The sequence below is a fragment of the Pyrgilauda ruficollis genome, unplaced genomic scaffold, assembly GCF_017590135.1.
Source record: "Pyrgilauda ruficollis isolate IOZ18807 unplaced genomic scaffold, ASM1759013v1 scaffold31, whole genome shotgun sequence".
Lineage (NCBI taxonomy): Eukaryota > Metazoa > Chordata > Aves > Passeriformes > Passeridae > Pyrgilauda > Pyrgilauda ruficollis.
In genome coordinates this window covers 2495437-2509102 of record NW_024524489.1, presented here as the reverse complement: position 1 = coordinate 2509102, position 13666 = coordinate 2495437, and the positions used below count along the sequence as shown (strand labels likewise).

The following is a 13666-nucleotide window of genomic DNA, read 5'->3' as shown; positions in this document are numbered from 1 at the left end:
TCCGAGTCAAGCCAAAGGGGCTGGAGACAAACAGAGGCAGAAAACATTGTTATGGACTTTGTTCAGAAAACTAAGCCCTTAAGAGCCAAACCTATCTCTAAACATGGTAATTTATCAAAAGCAGCACAGACTTGCTCATAGGCAGTATTGTGTGCCGCTCTCCGAGAGCAGATTAACAAGATTTCCACCACCCTCCAAAAAAGCCTTTTTCCCCTCAAGTCACATCTTCCATGTAAACAGCAAATGTATTATAAAAACGTTATTTTCATCAAAGTGCAGCAGCATTAATTTTAGGGACTCGCTGCATTTGAAAGGGCGGGATGGGAAGATCTCGGCACCGGAGCGTGCCACCGCGAAAGTCGCGGTGCTCGGGGGAGCGGAGCTGCGGCCGCAGAGCCGGCGGAGTTTGTGGGGGCACCGCTCTGCTCCGCCCGCTGCTCCGAGCCTGGCTCCGCTCTCAGCCTCATCCAGCCGTGCCAAAGGGCGCAGAGCAGGGAGACACTTCTGCCACAGATCCCAGGAGGAGCTTGGGGAGAGGGGGAGAAGCGCTGGCTGCCTCCTCGGCATCCCGACTTGGAAGGGTGGATGAATGGTGAAATAATTCCTATTCCCACCTCACCAGCCTTCTCCGACCTCATGGTTTATGCTACCTGCACCCCTGCAGAGCAGAGCAGAGCAGACGATGCCCGGAGCTGTGCGAATGCCCCGCTCTTTTTACATTTATTGGGCACCACAGGACCCGCTGCCGTGCAACAGCCGCAACAGCAAACATCTGGATTGGCCACGAGTCCCCAGTTTTAAGCAACTCCCCCCCAACACCAACATTACTTCACACAAAAAGAGTCCAGGGAAGGCCAGTATGAGATGTGACAGCATAAATCAGAATTAGATTCAAAACAAAAGTTTAGAAACTACTGCCGGGCCGCTGAGCTGTTGAAGGCCACGTCTCCCAAACTGCCTTCAAATCATGTCCCCCATTAGGAGATTTTTTTCTCCCCATTTCTTTCTCTGTTTCCAGAGACATAAAAACCACACTACTGGGCTCTGAGCATTCCCTAAAATAAAGCAATTAACTTATTTCCAGGCTCCAGCAAGCGATCGTGACAGCTTCCCCCCCGGCAGAAAGTGGGAGCCGTGGTCCCTGACCCCCGGCCAACACAAAAGAGGCAGCCCCAGCACAATGCCTGCTGTCAGCAACTGAATTATTTTTATACAGGAATTTTTATCTCTATGGTACAAACAAGTATGTGTCTGTGCTGACTTGTTAAGCAATCCACTTGTATGTAGAATAAGATTTTTTTTTTCCCTGCTACCAGTCACACAGCTCTAAGATCAGAAGAAATACATACTCTTTGAAGCTCCTCAAATGTTTTAGTTAAAAGGACAGCAGTTATTTTCTAAGATCCAAGAGTATCTTTATCAGAATTTAATTTTTCCTTATTGATTTTTTCTAACGTAACACAAATTTAACATAGGACAGTTTATAGTTTATTACAAAATAATACAGCCCCTATCTCTTTTTCCAAATGCATCCCACTGTGTCCTAGCTCCTCAAAGGGAACAAGGCTTCTGGACTACTGCTTCTCATTGCACAACAACTCTTCCCTAAACAAGAAAATCAGCATCAGTAATAGAGAAACACAGGGAAAAGCCCCGGCCACCCTCACACAGTAAATGCTCCGTGCGCTCACGACGCCCTGGCTGAAGAACGACAGTTCTGCTGATCTATTCTCTTACTCCACGAAGAATAAACTCAGTAGCTAAAATGCAACAAAACCCAGATGATTCATTCAATGTCTGAAAAAAAACCCAGCTGTGACACTGAAGCAAAGTAATGCTGGGTGACAAATTAATTGTTGCCAATATTGGGGGGGGAGGGAAATACAACACAACACATTTGTATTTTTGCATTTTGTGTTTCCCTACCTGATAAATTAATTAAGCAAGCAATTAATGCAAAATTAAACTCCTTACTTCCTAAAGGAACGGGGAACTGTGATGCATAATTTTAAAGAGGTAATAGCTGTTGTAATAGCAGTAATAATAACAATAGTAATAATAATATTATTATCCACAACAACAATAATAACACCACTAAAGGCAGGGCTCTTCTTTGAGCCTTTGTTGTTCAGCAGTAATTCCATTGTTTATTTAGGCAGAGGTTTTTCTATCTGCAGCTAAGATCAAATTGTAGGTGTAATTGTTCAGCATTTAGGCAAAGCAGGGGAGGGTGGAAGCAGAAAGTCCTTGGTTCTGACTGACCAAAGCTCCCTCCACCAGCACACCCACTCCACTGGGAATCCTGCACCCTCTGGCAGCACCCTGACAACGCCTACCTGGAAGGGCAGAGAGGAACAGCTTCTCCTGACAGCTATTTCCCAGGGATACTGAGCCTCCTGCCTTGTCGGCAAGGCAGCTATTGGGCTTTTGCTCTTGCCCCACTCTTGGGGTCTCAGCTATTTAGTGTGAAACACAAAAAATCCGAGCTGTAGCTGAGTTCTGTACCCACCAGATGGGGAAGTGATAGGATTTCTTCTTTAAAAGCAACCTGTTCAGGTAAAAAGTTCCAGTAGAATTGCAGCAGGCAAGCAGGGAGAGGTCTCCGGGGAAAGCAGAGAGAAGAAACACTTTGGTGCACTGTCTGCAAACCCAGAATTCAGCAGCTTTTTTTGGCAGCCAATTTGTTTCAAGTGTTTTGTCTCAGGGAACGTATGTATTTTTCTTTGTGCATTTTGTGGATTTACTACAACCACTCCTGACAGCTGTTGATTCAGTTAAATGAGCACATTATTAAAAATCCTCGAACACAACCGCACTGAAAAACAGACACCTTTGGATGGAGCTGAAGATTCAAACACACAAGAAGATGCAAATGAAACCTCTACAAGGAGGATGTACAGCCTGGGCCGTGCCCAAGCCAGAGGGCAAAAGGGGCTCCAGCCCCTGTTTGTGGTGGCTCTGTTTTCTTTGTTTCAACCAGACCCACATGCTAAAAAAAGAATGAAAAGCAGTGCCAACAATCCCAAGTATAAAAAATAAATGTTTGCTAATACTTGAAAAAATTACATCCCCCAGCGGGCTGAAGTTAATGTGCTTCAAATAATTCTGCACCGTGCCCTGCACTTCGTCTTCTTTTCTTACTTACTATCCAATTTTGCAGAGGAAGGACACCTATTCAGAACGAGGAGGGAAAGAAGAGGATGTTTTCATTTTGCTTTAGATCAAAGGCAAACAAGAATGCAAACTGTGGCATATTGAATATTTTTTTTCCACCGCTGTCATTCACACTGGGCTATCGAAGTTTTACACAATTCCCCAGCCCGGCTGCATATTAAGCCGGCTGTGTACAGCTTTATTATAGCGTGGTGCTGAGGAAACATTAATATTCCTGTGTTGCATCTGACAGGACATTTACATGCGCCCATCTGAGCTCACACCTGAGAGCTGCTCCAAGGTACAGTAGCTGTGCTCCGATTGTAAAGGCAAATGAAGAACACAAATTCCCCGCTGGGATCGGGGCTGACCTCGCCACACCCCACACCGCAAACCTTTCCCTCGCCAACCCCAGGCAATGCCACCTCCGAATGAAGAATGAGCCACCAAGTTACCAGCCTCGGCGATAGAAGAGCAAAAAAAAAAAAAAAAACCTCGCTGAAATATTTTAAAGATGCACAGCGAGTGCAGCTGGCCAATAAAGGTTGGAAAACAAACTGGCTGAACCCCGTGCGGGATGCGTTGCATACTAAACCTGATTAAAGAGACGGGGAGGATGTTTATGGGCTTTAAAATGCGTTTGGCATTAACACGGGAAGGTTTGAATAATGTGAACGCTTGGTCTGCTCATCCATAGGGGTCCACAGTCACCAGTCCAGTTCCAGCAAGAGTTTGATCCACATCTGGCGGGGCAAAGCACACCCAAGATGGGGGCCCCTCCAGAGCGAACTGTGTTTCATGGAACTTCATTATCAGATCATCCCAACCGCTTGGGTGGTTTGTGGGTCCATTAATATGCCTGTTGTTCTTAAAAGTATGCCATAAATCACAGCAATCCATGTACTGGTGCCTACCTACATGGGCCCAAACCTGCTATGCCCGACGTCACCAGGCGTCAGGCTGGAGCTGCTGTCTATGTACACAGAGAGACAAAACTATGTTCATTAGCCCAAGGGAGAAACAAAAAAAATATCCACCCAATGGTTAATTTTAGGGCCATGGCTACCAGTATGAACATACAAATACTTAAGTCTTAATACATTGAAATACATGGACTTGATGTGTTTTATGGACTTGTGCAGTACCCCAGTAGCTGACACATAAAAACCAAGCACTCCCGGATGGAAGCCGCATTCAAAATCCTGCCACTGGGAGAAGACAACTTCCTTGGACTCGAGACATCCCTGGCAGCATCATGACCCGAACAAAATCACAACAAGCAGAAAGGTAAGGAGACATCCTCAGCGATTAGCTAAAAAAAAACCCCACAACAAAACACAAGTGGCACTGTGCCAGGCCATGTCCAGCTTGATGCTAAACGCCTTTTATTGCACAAAGCTGGTACTAGTGGATATATAAACAGACCAAAGCCTGAAGGGAATTTTGTCCAAAAAAAAATTTTGTCCAAATGAGGATGTGTGCAGCCAAACAACTGGAGGCTCCACTCCCGCTGCCTCTCAAGCCTCTTTAATCGTCTTTATTATTTGAATGAAACAAGAGCGAGCTCGTGGGCTGAGGGCTGCATATACAAAACGGGGTGATGCTAATAGGCCTCCTCCTCTTTAAAAGAGGCATTACCAAATTATGGGAATGTTTAGGGAAGACTTCACTTCTTCCACCGGGCTAATTAGAAGGTGTTTAATTTACTCCCTGCCTCAGTTTCCGTGGCCCAGCATTCGTTGCTGGGACTCTCCGCGCGGAGCCTTGCGTTTATTACGCGCATGATTTCCAAAGCTTTCGGCACGTGATGCCAACGTGCACCTTTCAAGATCTATGTGGAGCTTAACGTGTGCCAGGCTGCCTCTTGAACCACCAGCATTTTGGATGCAGTGATGCCTCTGCTCATGGGCAGCTCCACAATTCAGTGTCCCATGCAATAGGAGAAGGAACACAAAATGTGTTTCTCATCCTCTCAGAAGATCTGGTTTGCAGGAAACAAAAAAAACCCAGCAGAAATATTCAGGGCACCACAACACTGTGATGCTCCCCTGGAAGGCAGAGGCAGAGGAAAACTTTCTACCCTGCTTCTGTGCTTCGAGTGAACTCCTATTTGTGTTTCCAATAAAGAGCCATTTTTACATTAACTGTCTGGAACAGCAGGGAATAGGAAAACTAACACAATCTTTACCTCGTACAAAGGATGATATTGGTGTCACGTGCTTGCTTCTTCAAAAAACGTAATTTATAAAAGGCAACGGGGAAAGCAGGGAAACTATTGACTCTTCTCTGTATCCCTGCGCGAGCAGCCTTACAGCAACTTTTTGATCCCCTACATTTTTTACATTTTTCCCCCCCAAGAAGTAAATTTCACAGCCGCACAGGCCACCGCCTTTAATTAAGCTTTCAAAAGTCTTCTGACAATGCCAACAATTGCAAGACACTTCTAGAGCTCAATCATGCAATCATCGTGACACTTCTATTTACAATTTGTCTTAGAAAGAGTTTCTCTGACATTGTACTTTGACAAAACAGCCAAGCTGCCGGTTCACAACCTTTCTCTGTCTTATTTACAAATACAGCTTGTACGCAGTGCTCCAAATCTTGGGAGCGGGAGCCTTTGGGCAGCACCCTCACTATTTTTTCCTGTCTGCAATATTTTACCCAGCCTGCTCTCTCTCTTTCTTTGTATGGGGAAAGCAGATAGAATTTGACTTCAAAATCTTCCCATATTCCTTCTTCCCCCCCGCTCTATTTTTAAGCTTTCATCTTATTGTCCAGATGCAATGCTAACTATTCAGTGCAGACAGCAGTATTTTTTTGTCTCCAGAACAAAACAAAACAAGGAATCAACAATCACAACCTCCAGAATTATAATGGCAACTACTGACAACAGCCCAAAAAAATTCTGCTTAAAGACATTACTTCCCGAGAACTGTAATAATCAAATAAAGCTCATTCTCAAATTTAATACCAAATGACGTTCACCTTCCCCCGACTGCAGCAGACAGAGGGATTTCTTACATTATTTTCCCACGTGTTTAATTTGAATGTCACAAGCAGCTTGAGAATATAGGATTCGAGCAGTAAAAATGACCTCCCCTCCTCCTCCCCTCTTTGTACAGTAAATAGAGCATCCGCGGATCCACACTCGGCATCGTACAGGGGAATTTGCAGCAGCACTCCAAAGTGTTCCCCCATATGCATCCAAGTAACATTTAAGATCCTTCTTCACCCAAAGCCAAACCTTTCATTAATTCCCTCGGATTCATACATGCAACAAACAAACCGCCAAAACCTGACACGGGCGGGCGATAAATATTTCCTCAGCCTTTTCAATAAGTGAGCAGCGATTTTACATTCACTGATCTCCAGATACTTCAGTTAATATTTCCCCCTATTGTAAAATACGAGAGCGGATAACTAAAGCCCTGCCGTCGCCCTCACTGCAAATCACGGGATGCCGGTATCTGGTGGTGAGGCTTTGACATACATATTGATGAAAGCTGCCTCGTTGGACCCACACAACATATCCTATTAATTTTCAGTTAAATTTATGGCATTTCAGCTCCAGCGCTGGATCAGCATCACTCAAAATTTTATAGCAAGGCAGAGCTGTGCACAGGCAGACACCCACATGGAGGAGCCAGGTATGGACACATGCCTGCACCTGTATGGATCCCACAGCTGCTGCACAGGTTGCACACACACACATATAAGCTCCTGCCCTCATCCCTGTCTCTGGAAAATGGCAAGATAAAGAGCAGCTTAAGGACAGTTAAAACAGACATTTCTCCCTGCATTTGAATGAGTCGCTGCCTCCTTGCTCCTCCACAGATCTTTAACCATTACTTATAATTCTCTTTTACTCTAACACCCCAACTTACTGACTAGAAAACTGCAGGCAGGGAAAAATCTGCACCCAGAGCTCACCCACAGCACCTCTGTATCCAGGGCTAACCTGGAACACCTCTTCCATCCTCAAAACTAATTTGGAACATTTTTACATTGCTACAAAATATCTATTTTATGGTCTCCTAGCGGAAAGAATAATTTCCTCAACTTCTGTGTATTTTTCCAAAGGCAGCCTCTATTTTTTTTTTCCCCTTAATTACACACTCAAATCTTGCATTTTGCATTCTTGAACAGAAATCAGATATAAATAGCTGAATTGGAAGAGTTTGAGGTTCTTCACAGGGGTCTTCCTGAAGCCTGAACTTCACAGTTCAGGCTCCAAGAGCTTCATTGGAAATTTTACTGCTGGACTCCTCAAACAACAGACTACGAGCAATGGGTAACTCCAGCTATCACCACACTTCTTTGTGACACAAGGGAGCTGAACTCCAACTGCATCCTACTGAAAAGCAGATGAAAACAAGAAAGGGAGGAACAGCGCAAGACCCCATAGCTCCTGGTTCCCCTTCTCCCTTTGCCAAAGCCAGGCTGCATTTCCAACAGGAAGAACCAAGGGACCCCCAGTGTTGCTCGGTTCCAGCCCAGCCAGGGAGGTGCAGAGAACCTGCAATCTTGGACCTCCCATCCATATAGGCATGGCTGAGCACCACAGCCAGAAACCTTGGGGCAGAAGAGTCCTGACAACCACAACTCCATCCCTACTCAGAACACACTCACGTCTTGCTCTGTGGACCCTCCTGCACGGCGCCAAGCCAGCTCCCAGTCAAGCCCACCTACGTGTACGAGCGAGCAGGATCAGGCCCTGCCACTGTGCCTGTGCTCAGCGAAGCATTTACAGCCAGGTAAAACCACAGCCCTTTCTGAATTAACGGCCCCGTGACGGCGCGCGAGCCCAAATCCTCCTCGCTTCGCGTCACCTGCGCCACGCCAAAGCCAGGCTTGGCTCGCTGAGCCTCCCGCACCAAGTGAGTGCCAGAGCAAAACCCTCAGCAGAGGAGGTTCCCCTCATGCAGAACTCCTCAGCGTGGCCATCCCTCCAGCCCAGGGACCGAGCTGGGACCACGGGGACGACAGCATGTTTAATTCTTGCTTGACAGATACTGTGTTTTGTCTTTTGAGCGGAGCGGCGCCGTACGTAAATACAGCGTTACATCATACCACCGCTCCTCCATATTTGGTGATTTAGTATGGCTCCAGAGCTTGGAAGACTACAAATCCCTTCCGCCAGGCTCCTGCTTCATTAATCACGCTCTACACTTCTGCTCGCTTTCCGTCAGATCGCAGGCAGCACATGGAAATGGGCACTGCCCTCTAACACTCTGGGAAAGAAACCTCACCTATAATATCCATGTCTGGGAAGTGCAATATGGGGAATTACTGGGGGGGTTTAAGTCTCATTCAAAATACAGCTTCGCAGCAGCTGAACCTGTGTTTCCTCTTAAATGTAGAGACATTCACGTTTCAAGGGAAGACCGATTACTGTGCAGAAACAGCACACACTTGTTCACATGACGTCTGCGTGTGCACGCACATGGCTCTGCACACAGACACGTGCGCAGACAGACACCCATGCACCGATACGGATCTGCTGCCACCACAAAACCTCCAAAACTGCAGCTCTCCAGCACAGTTTGGCGGCCGTCTTGGAGGCCAGGGAAGGCTGCCGGGAGGATCCTGCCGAACCTCCCAGCACCTACTGCCCTATTATGGTTTAACTTTGTGGCCAAAGCAAGCCCAAGACAAGCTCCAGCACATCATGTGATGATGTACTGCGCCTCCGACAACCCCAAGCGGTCCTGTGGGCTCCCCGAAGAGAGGTACCCACAGTGCCACATCCCAGACATCACTGGAGGGGGAGCTTGAAACTGGTTCAGGCATTCATTGGGGTTGACACGCGGCGGTCTCGCCTTTTTCGACTGGCAGTATTGGCGTGGTTTGAAGTGATCTGAAACGCTCGCTGCGAATGGGCAGTACTTTTGTTTACTAGTAGGGTTTTAAAGGCAGAGCGTGCCTTGTTACACTCCCAGGGCTCTGGGATTTTCTTTTACATGGTACACTTTTATTTTTTTAACCTCATTTGTGAAAATATCTGCATGGCCAATGGCTTTCTGATTTTACAAAAAAAAAAAAAATTATGCTATGAAATGGAATTATTTACCCTTTTTTCTTTTTTTTAAATTACATTTCATATTGTTTGTTGCACAAAACAGAACTCTGCCTTGGACATTTGTACAGCTGACATGTGGTTGTGTAAACCGCAAACAAAATCAAGATACATCTGTCAAAACCACATCAGAGACAAGAGAGAGCACAGCGAAGCATTTATCATTTGGCTGAGGAGGCAGGCTGCAGAGAGCAGCCTTTCCTGTCAAACCAACCTTTTGAAATTTCCAACATGCCCTTAAACTTTTCGAATAAGCATGTCTGTGCGCTTCAGCAACTGCCCTCTCTACTCTGGCCTGGCCAGTCGAAAATGGCATCTTAAAGTCAAGGTCGGTGGTGTCACTTTGCCATGGGGCTGTGTTTAATTACAGTCCATACGCTGACAGCCAATATGGAACCAAGGCTGGCGGATGCTCGGTTAACTCTTTCACCCCTGACTTTGCCAAAGACTCAAAAGCTCCTCGCTTTCTCGCGCGGCAGCCTCGGAACCCTCCTCCCGCGGCGCTCCGGCAGGCCAGACACCGGGAGACGATGACTACAATGCAGGCAAATCACGAGAGTGGCCTCAAACAATACGGCCAGAAACACCGGCTGGCACGGCACGTGCCTGTTGCTCCCGCCGCTGCGCAGGCACCGGGAAACACCGCTAACCCGAGGCAGGGAGGGCACGGACAGCCCGGCCCTCACGGCGAGCAGAACACACAGACACGGCAGCGCACGACTGCCAACACGCTACGTTGCAACTGAAACAGAAATAAACTCGCAAACACTTCTCCTTGCTTTAATTTACCTGCTATATGTTCCTGTTTAGGGCAAATTCCTCTAGATGACGTTGATAAACAATCGTCATCCTCTGGCGTAACCTGGATGCCAACCTCCACGGGATTGGATGCTTTTTTCAGCTCACTTGGTGAGGGTGAAGGTGGCTTATCCACAGCCTTCTCTAGGCAGAGACTGCCATTGCATTGTTTCCGTTTGTGCTCAATAAAAATAAGAATGTCCCCCAACGGAAAGTTCATCTGACACTGGCCACAAGTGAGGAGGTCGTGGTCCCCTTCCGGAGCTCCCAATGTGCCATGTTCAGGTTCGTCATCAGTGAGAATGGCTTCAAGAGGTTCGGCTGCAGTTTGAGAAACAAAAGGAGAATGGTTAGAGCTCTCGGGAAAGGCAGTGGGTGCGGGGGGAGGAACACGCCGAGCCCCCTGTTCATGAATATTACACCCCGCTCTGGAGTCCGCCTGCTCCCCCCAGCCAAACCCATGCAGCACGGCTGTCAGCACGGCACCGAGGACAGGGATTCAACAGTTACAGGGAAGAGATTTTGCAGGAGCAGCCGTAGCACAGAGAACTCAGAGGAAGAGCACCGCAACTGTCTCAGTGTTCCTACACGAGGGCACATTTCTGACTCCTTGAACGATTCGGTGCTAAAATTAAATGGATAGGCTGAAAGAATACACTGTGAAACTCTTGTGGTACTACGACAAGAAGGGAATATGGTGTTTTACTGCTGAATGTATTATTTATGTACATGAATTCAAGGCTAAAAGCACTGCACACACTCTCACACACATGGGTGTGTATCTTCCACCAGCCAGACAAGACCCAGCTTCTAAAATTCAGAAATACAGTGTAGACAGAAGGTGTTTCTACACACACAGACACTGCACACTCCGTGCACAGCCCGTGCAGGTAACGTGTGCATGTGTGTAAAAGAGAAGGGGGGAGAGCCAGCCTGCATGGGCACACACACCCAGGCACCGACACACAGGGCACATCCAGCCCTCAGAACACACGTGCAGACACAAACCCACGGATTTGTGTCACTGTCCCCATCAGCCCGTTTGCGGCTTCCAATTTAAAAAAATCCTAAAGGCAGTAGTTATACACGAAGTGGGGGGGGAGTGGGGGAAGGGGGAGGGTATAAGGCAAATAAATAAATAAGTATCTATGGCAGAAAACCAAAATTATAAAAAGCAAGTGCAGCAGAAATGCCTGCGGGGTGGGGGGAGGCACCACTCACTTTTGAGCTACTCCTCAGGATCCAAATATACAGCAAATTCTCCACCAGAGATATTAGCTGGATGGGGTATTTTTTTAGTACTTAAGGAAATAAGGCAATCAGTCATTTAGCGTTTTTTAATCCCAAAATAAGGGAATACCTAAATTATCTTGAACATGTTAGCACTCATGGCCTTCAGCATCTAAAAATCAGCCTGGCCAAGCAACTGCCACATTTCCTCGCAACAGTGAGAAGCGCCTTCTTTAAACTCAAAATACCTTGCCTAATGTTGTCAAAGTTGACAAATTTTCTGAATGAGCTCCAAAAAGCTTCATTATGAGGCTATTTCTGCTCACAGAATCGTCAGTGGATGCTTTAACGAGGCAGACTCGGCTCTCTTTTCTGTTGGCTTTTTTTTTTTTTTTTTTTTTACGTTACATTTGCAGAAAAATACCTTGGCAATCTCTGTGCAGTCTCCACCGCCATCGCTTTTCACGAGGGGGAAAAAAAATAAATACGAGCAGCGTGTTGGTGCTCCTCTGTCTGCGCAACACAACACGCACGCTAACAGCAGCGAGCAGGAGGAGAGGGTACTACAAATACAACCCACCTCAAAACACTGCCAGGTAACGCAAGTGAGACAGAATACAACTCCTAAACAGTTAATCAGCCTGACCTTCTTTAGCTGGCTGCCAATTTCACATTTAATGAACTTAAAGCCACAGAGAATCAAAAAATAGATTTTAATTTGACTGCACAATATTGGAACTGATTTTGATAAAGTGCAAAAATCCAGTGAACTCAGGTTAAATTTATTTCAACCCTACCTAGGCTGAATATTGAGGAGGAAGATCTGGAGTAGCTCCCAGTTGTGCTGCGTAAAATAATATTGAAAGAGCACACTACCTCGCCGTACCTCAGCTCCAACTAGGACACAGGGATCCAGTCCATCATTTCTTGCCTCTAGTACTACTTCTAATTTAACGTAAGGTCAACCACAGGAATATGAAGGTTACATTCGTATTAATAAAAACAATGTCTTAATCGCTGGGGCTTTCTCCTAAACTTACAGACCGACAGGAGAGGAGGCACAACGTGCGTCTCACGCTCCGACTCGGGAAGCCGGCACAGGAGCAGGGTGTTTCTGCGGGATTGCCGGGCATGGCGTTTTTCTCCCCAAGCCGTTCCTTGCGTTCGGACCGAGGGAGTAAATTATTGCAGGACTAATTCCACCGGTAGCTCGCTGCTCGCCGCAGACAAAGGTATTTCGCGAATCTAACTTGGAGCTCACCGGCTCTCCGCAGCAAGAAGACACAAAACCACCCGTGCTCCCCTTGCAACTGGCTTAGCGAGGAGCTCTGCATAATCATTACTCAATTATAATGTTTTCCCGCGGCCTGATTCCTTTCTGACGCTGTCACTATTATTTAGCAGGGGAAGGTAACCCGCTGCTTCGACACCAGACAGTTAAAAGTGGCACTGAACAAAAATAGACTTTGCTAAAAGTCTGTACAGACTGGGCTGATTTACAATCAAAACCAGGAAATGAAGTGGTAATTCAGAGGTTGCTGATTACACCTCCACATTTCACCTAATTAATTTTATAGGAGGCAAAGTTCTTGAAAATAACAAGATGATCAAATGTACAGATATAAAACCTGTAACCTCAACATTTTCTATGCTCTTAACGTAAATTATTGCTAATTAACAAGAATTATATACTAATGTATGAAATACGGCTGGCACTGTGTTCGCTGCAAAACATTTGGCTCATGATGGAGGCAGAGCCAGCAAAAAAAAATATGTTTTTTATTATTACTGCTACTTTTAGAACATAATATAAAATACCAGAATTACAAAGAAAACACCAGAATACATTTCACCTGGCGTTGCCTCCGATTTGCAGGATGCATCTTTTAATTCTGGGGCAATCAAAATTCCCTGCCTGGGTCCCTAATCATCCGTCTCTATTTTTCATGCAAATTGCCCTTCCACCAACATGTCTTTTCAGCTTTCTCCCTTCGCCCTCCTACTCCCCCCTTTTTCCCCCTGTTCCCAGCCACCAAAACAACCGCACCGGCAAAAGAGGGATGGATTTTGGAGTGCCGGGAGAAAGGAGGTACTGGGGGTGATGGGGCGGGGAGGGGGGTGCCACAGTTCGGTGAGGAGAAATGCCCGCGGGGCAATGCGGATGCGCTGCCGGGGCATTTTCCCGCACCGTACCGTGGGAAGGATGGAGAAGGGCTGTTTAATCCCAAGTTTGTCTCTTCGGATCGTGCGGTGTGAGGAAAGGGAGACTTGGGGGGTACAATGGGAACCGCCAACACGTTATGGGGAGGGAGGGGAAACCCGGGGAGGGGAAGGCGAGCATCCCCCGCTGCCTCCCGGAGCAAGCAAACTCCGCGCAAAATTAAGAACAAAGAAGAAGAGGGAGGGGGG

The 13666-nt window shown here is 46.8% G+C and overlaps 1 protein-coding gene across 3 annotated transcripts in view; it reads right to left on the bottom strand.

Annotated features, from left to right (window-relative positions):
• The window catches only part of BCL11A (BAF chromatin remodeling complex subunit BCL11A), a 70162-nt gene that overhangs the window by 54355 nt on the left and 2141 nt on the right, over positions 1–13666 (bottom strand). For all 3 annotated transcript variants that reach the window (XM_041474134.1, XM_041474135.1, XM_041474133.1), the window contains exon 2: positions 10019–10348. In XM_041474134.1, coding sequence (XP_041330068.1) covers positions 10019–10348 — 330 coding nt within the window. The remainder of the gene's footprint in view (positions 1–10018; positions 10349–13666) is intronic.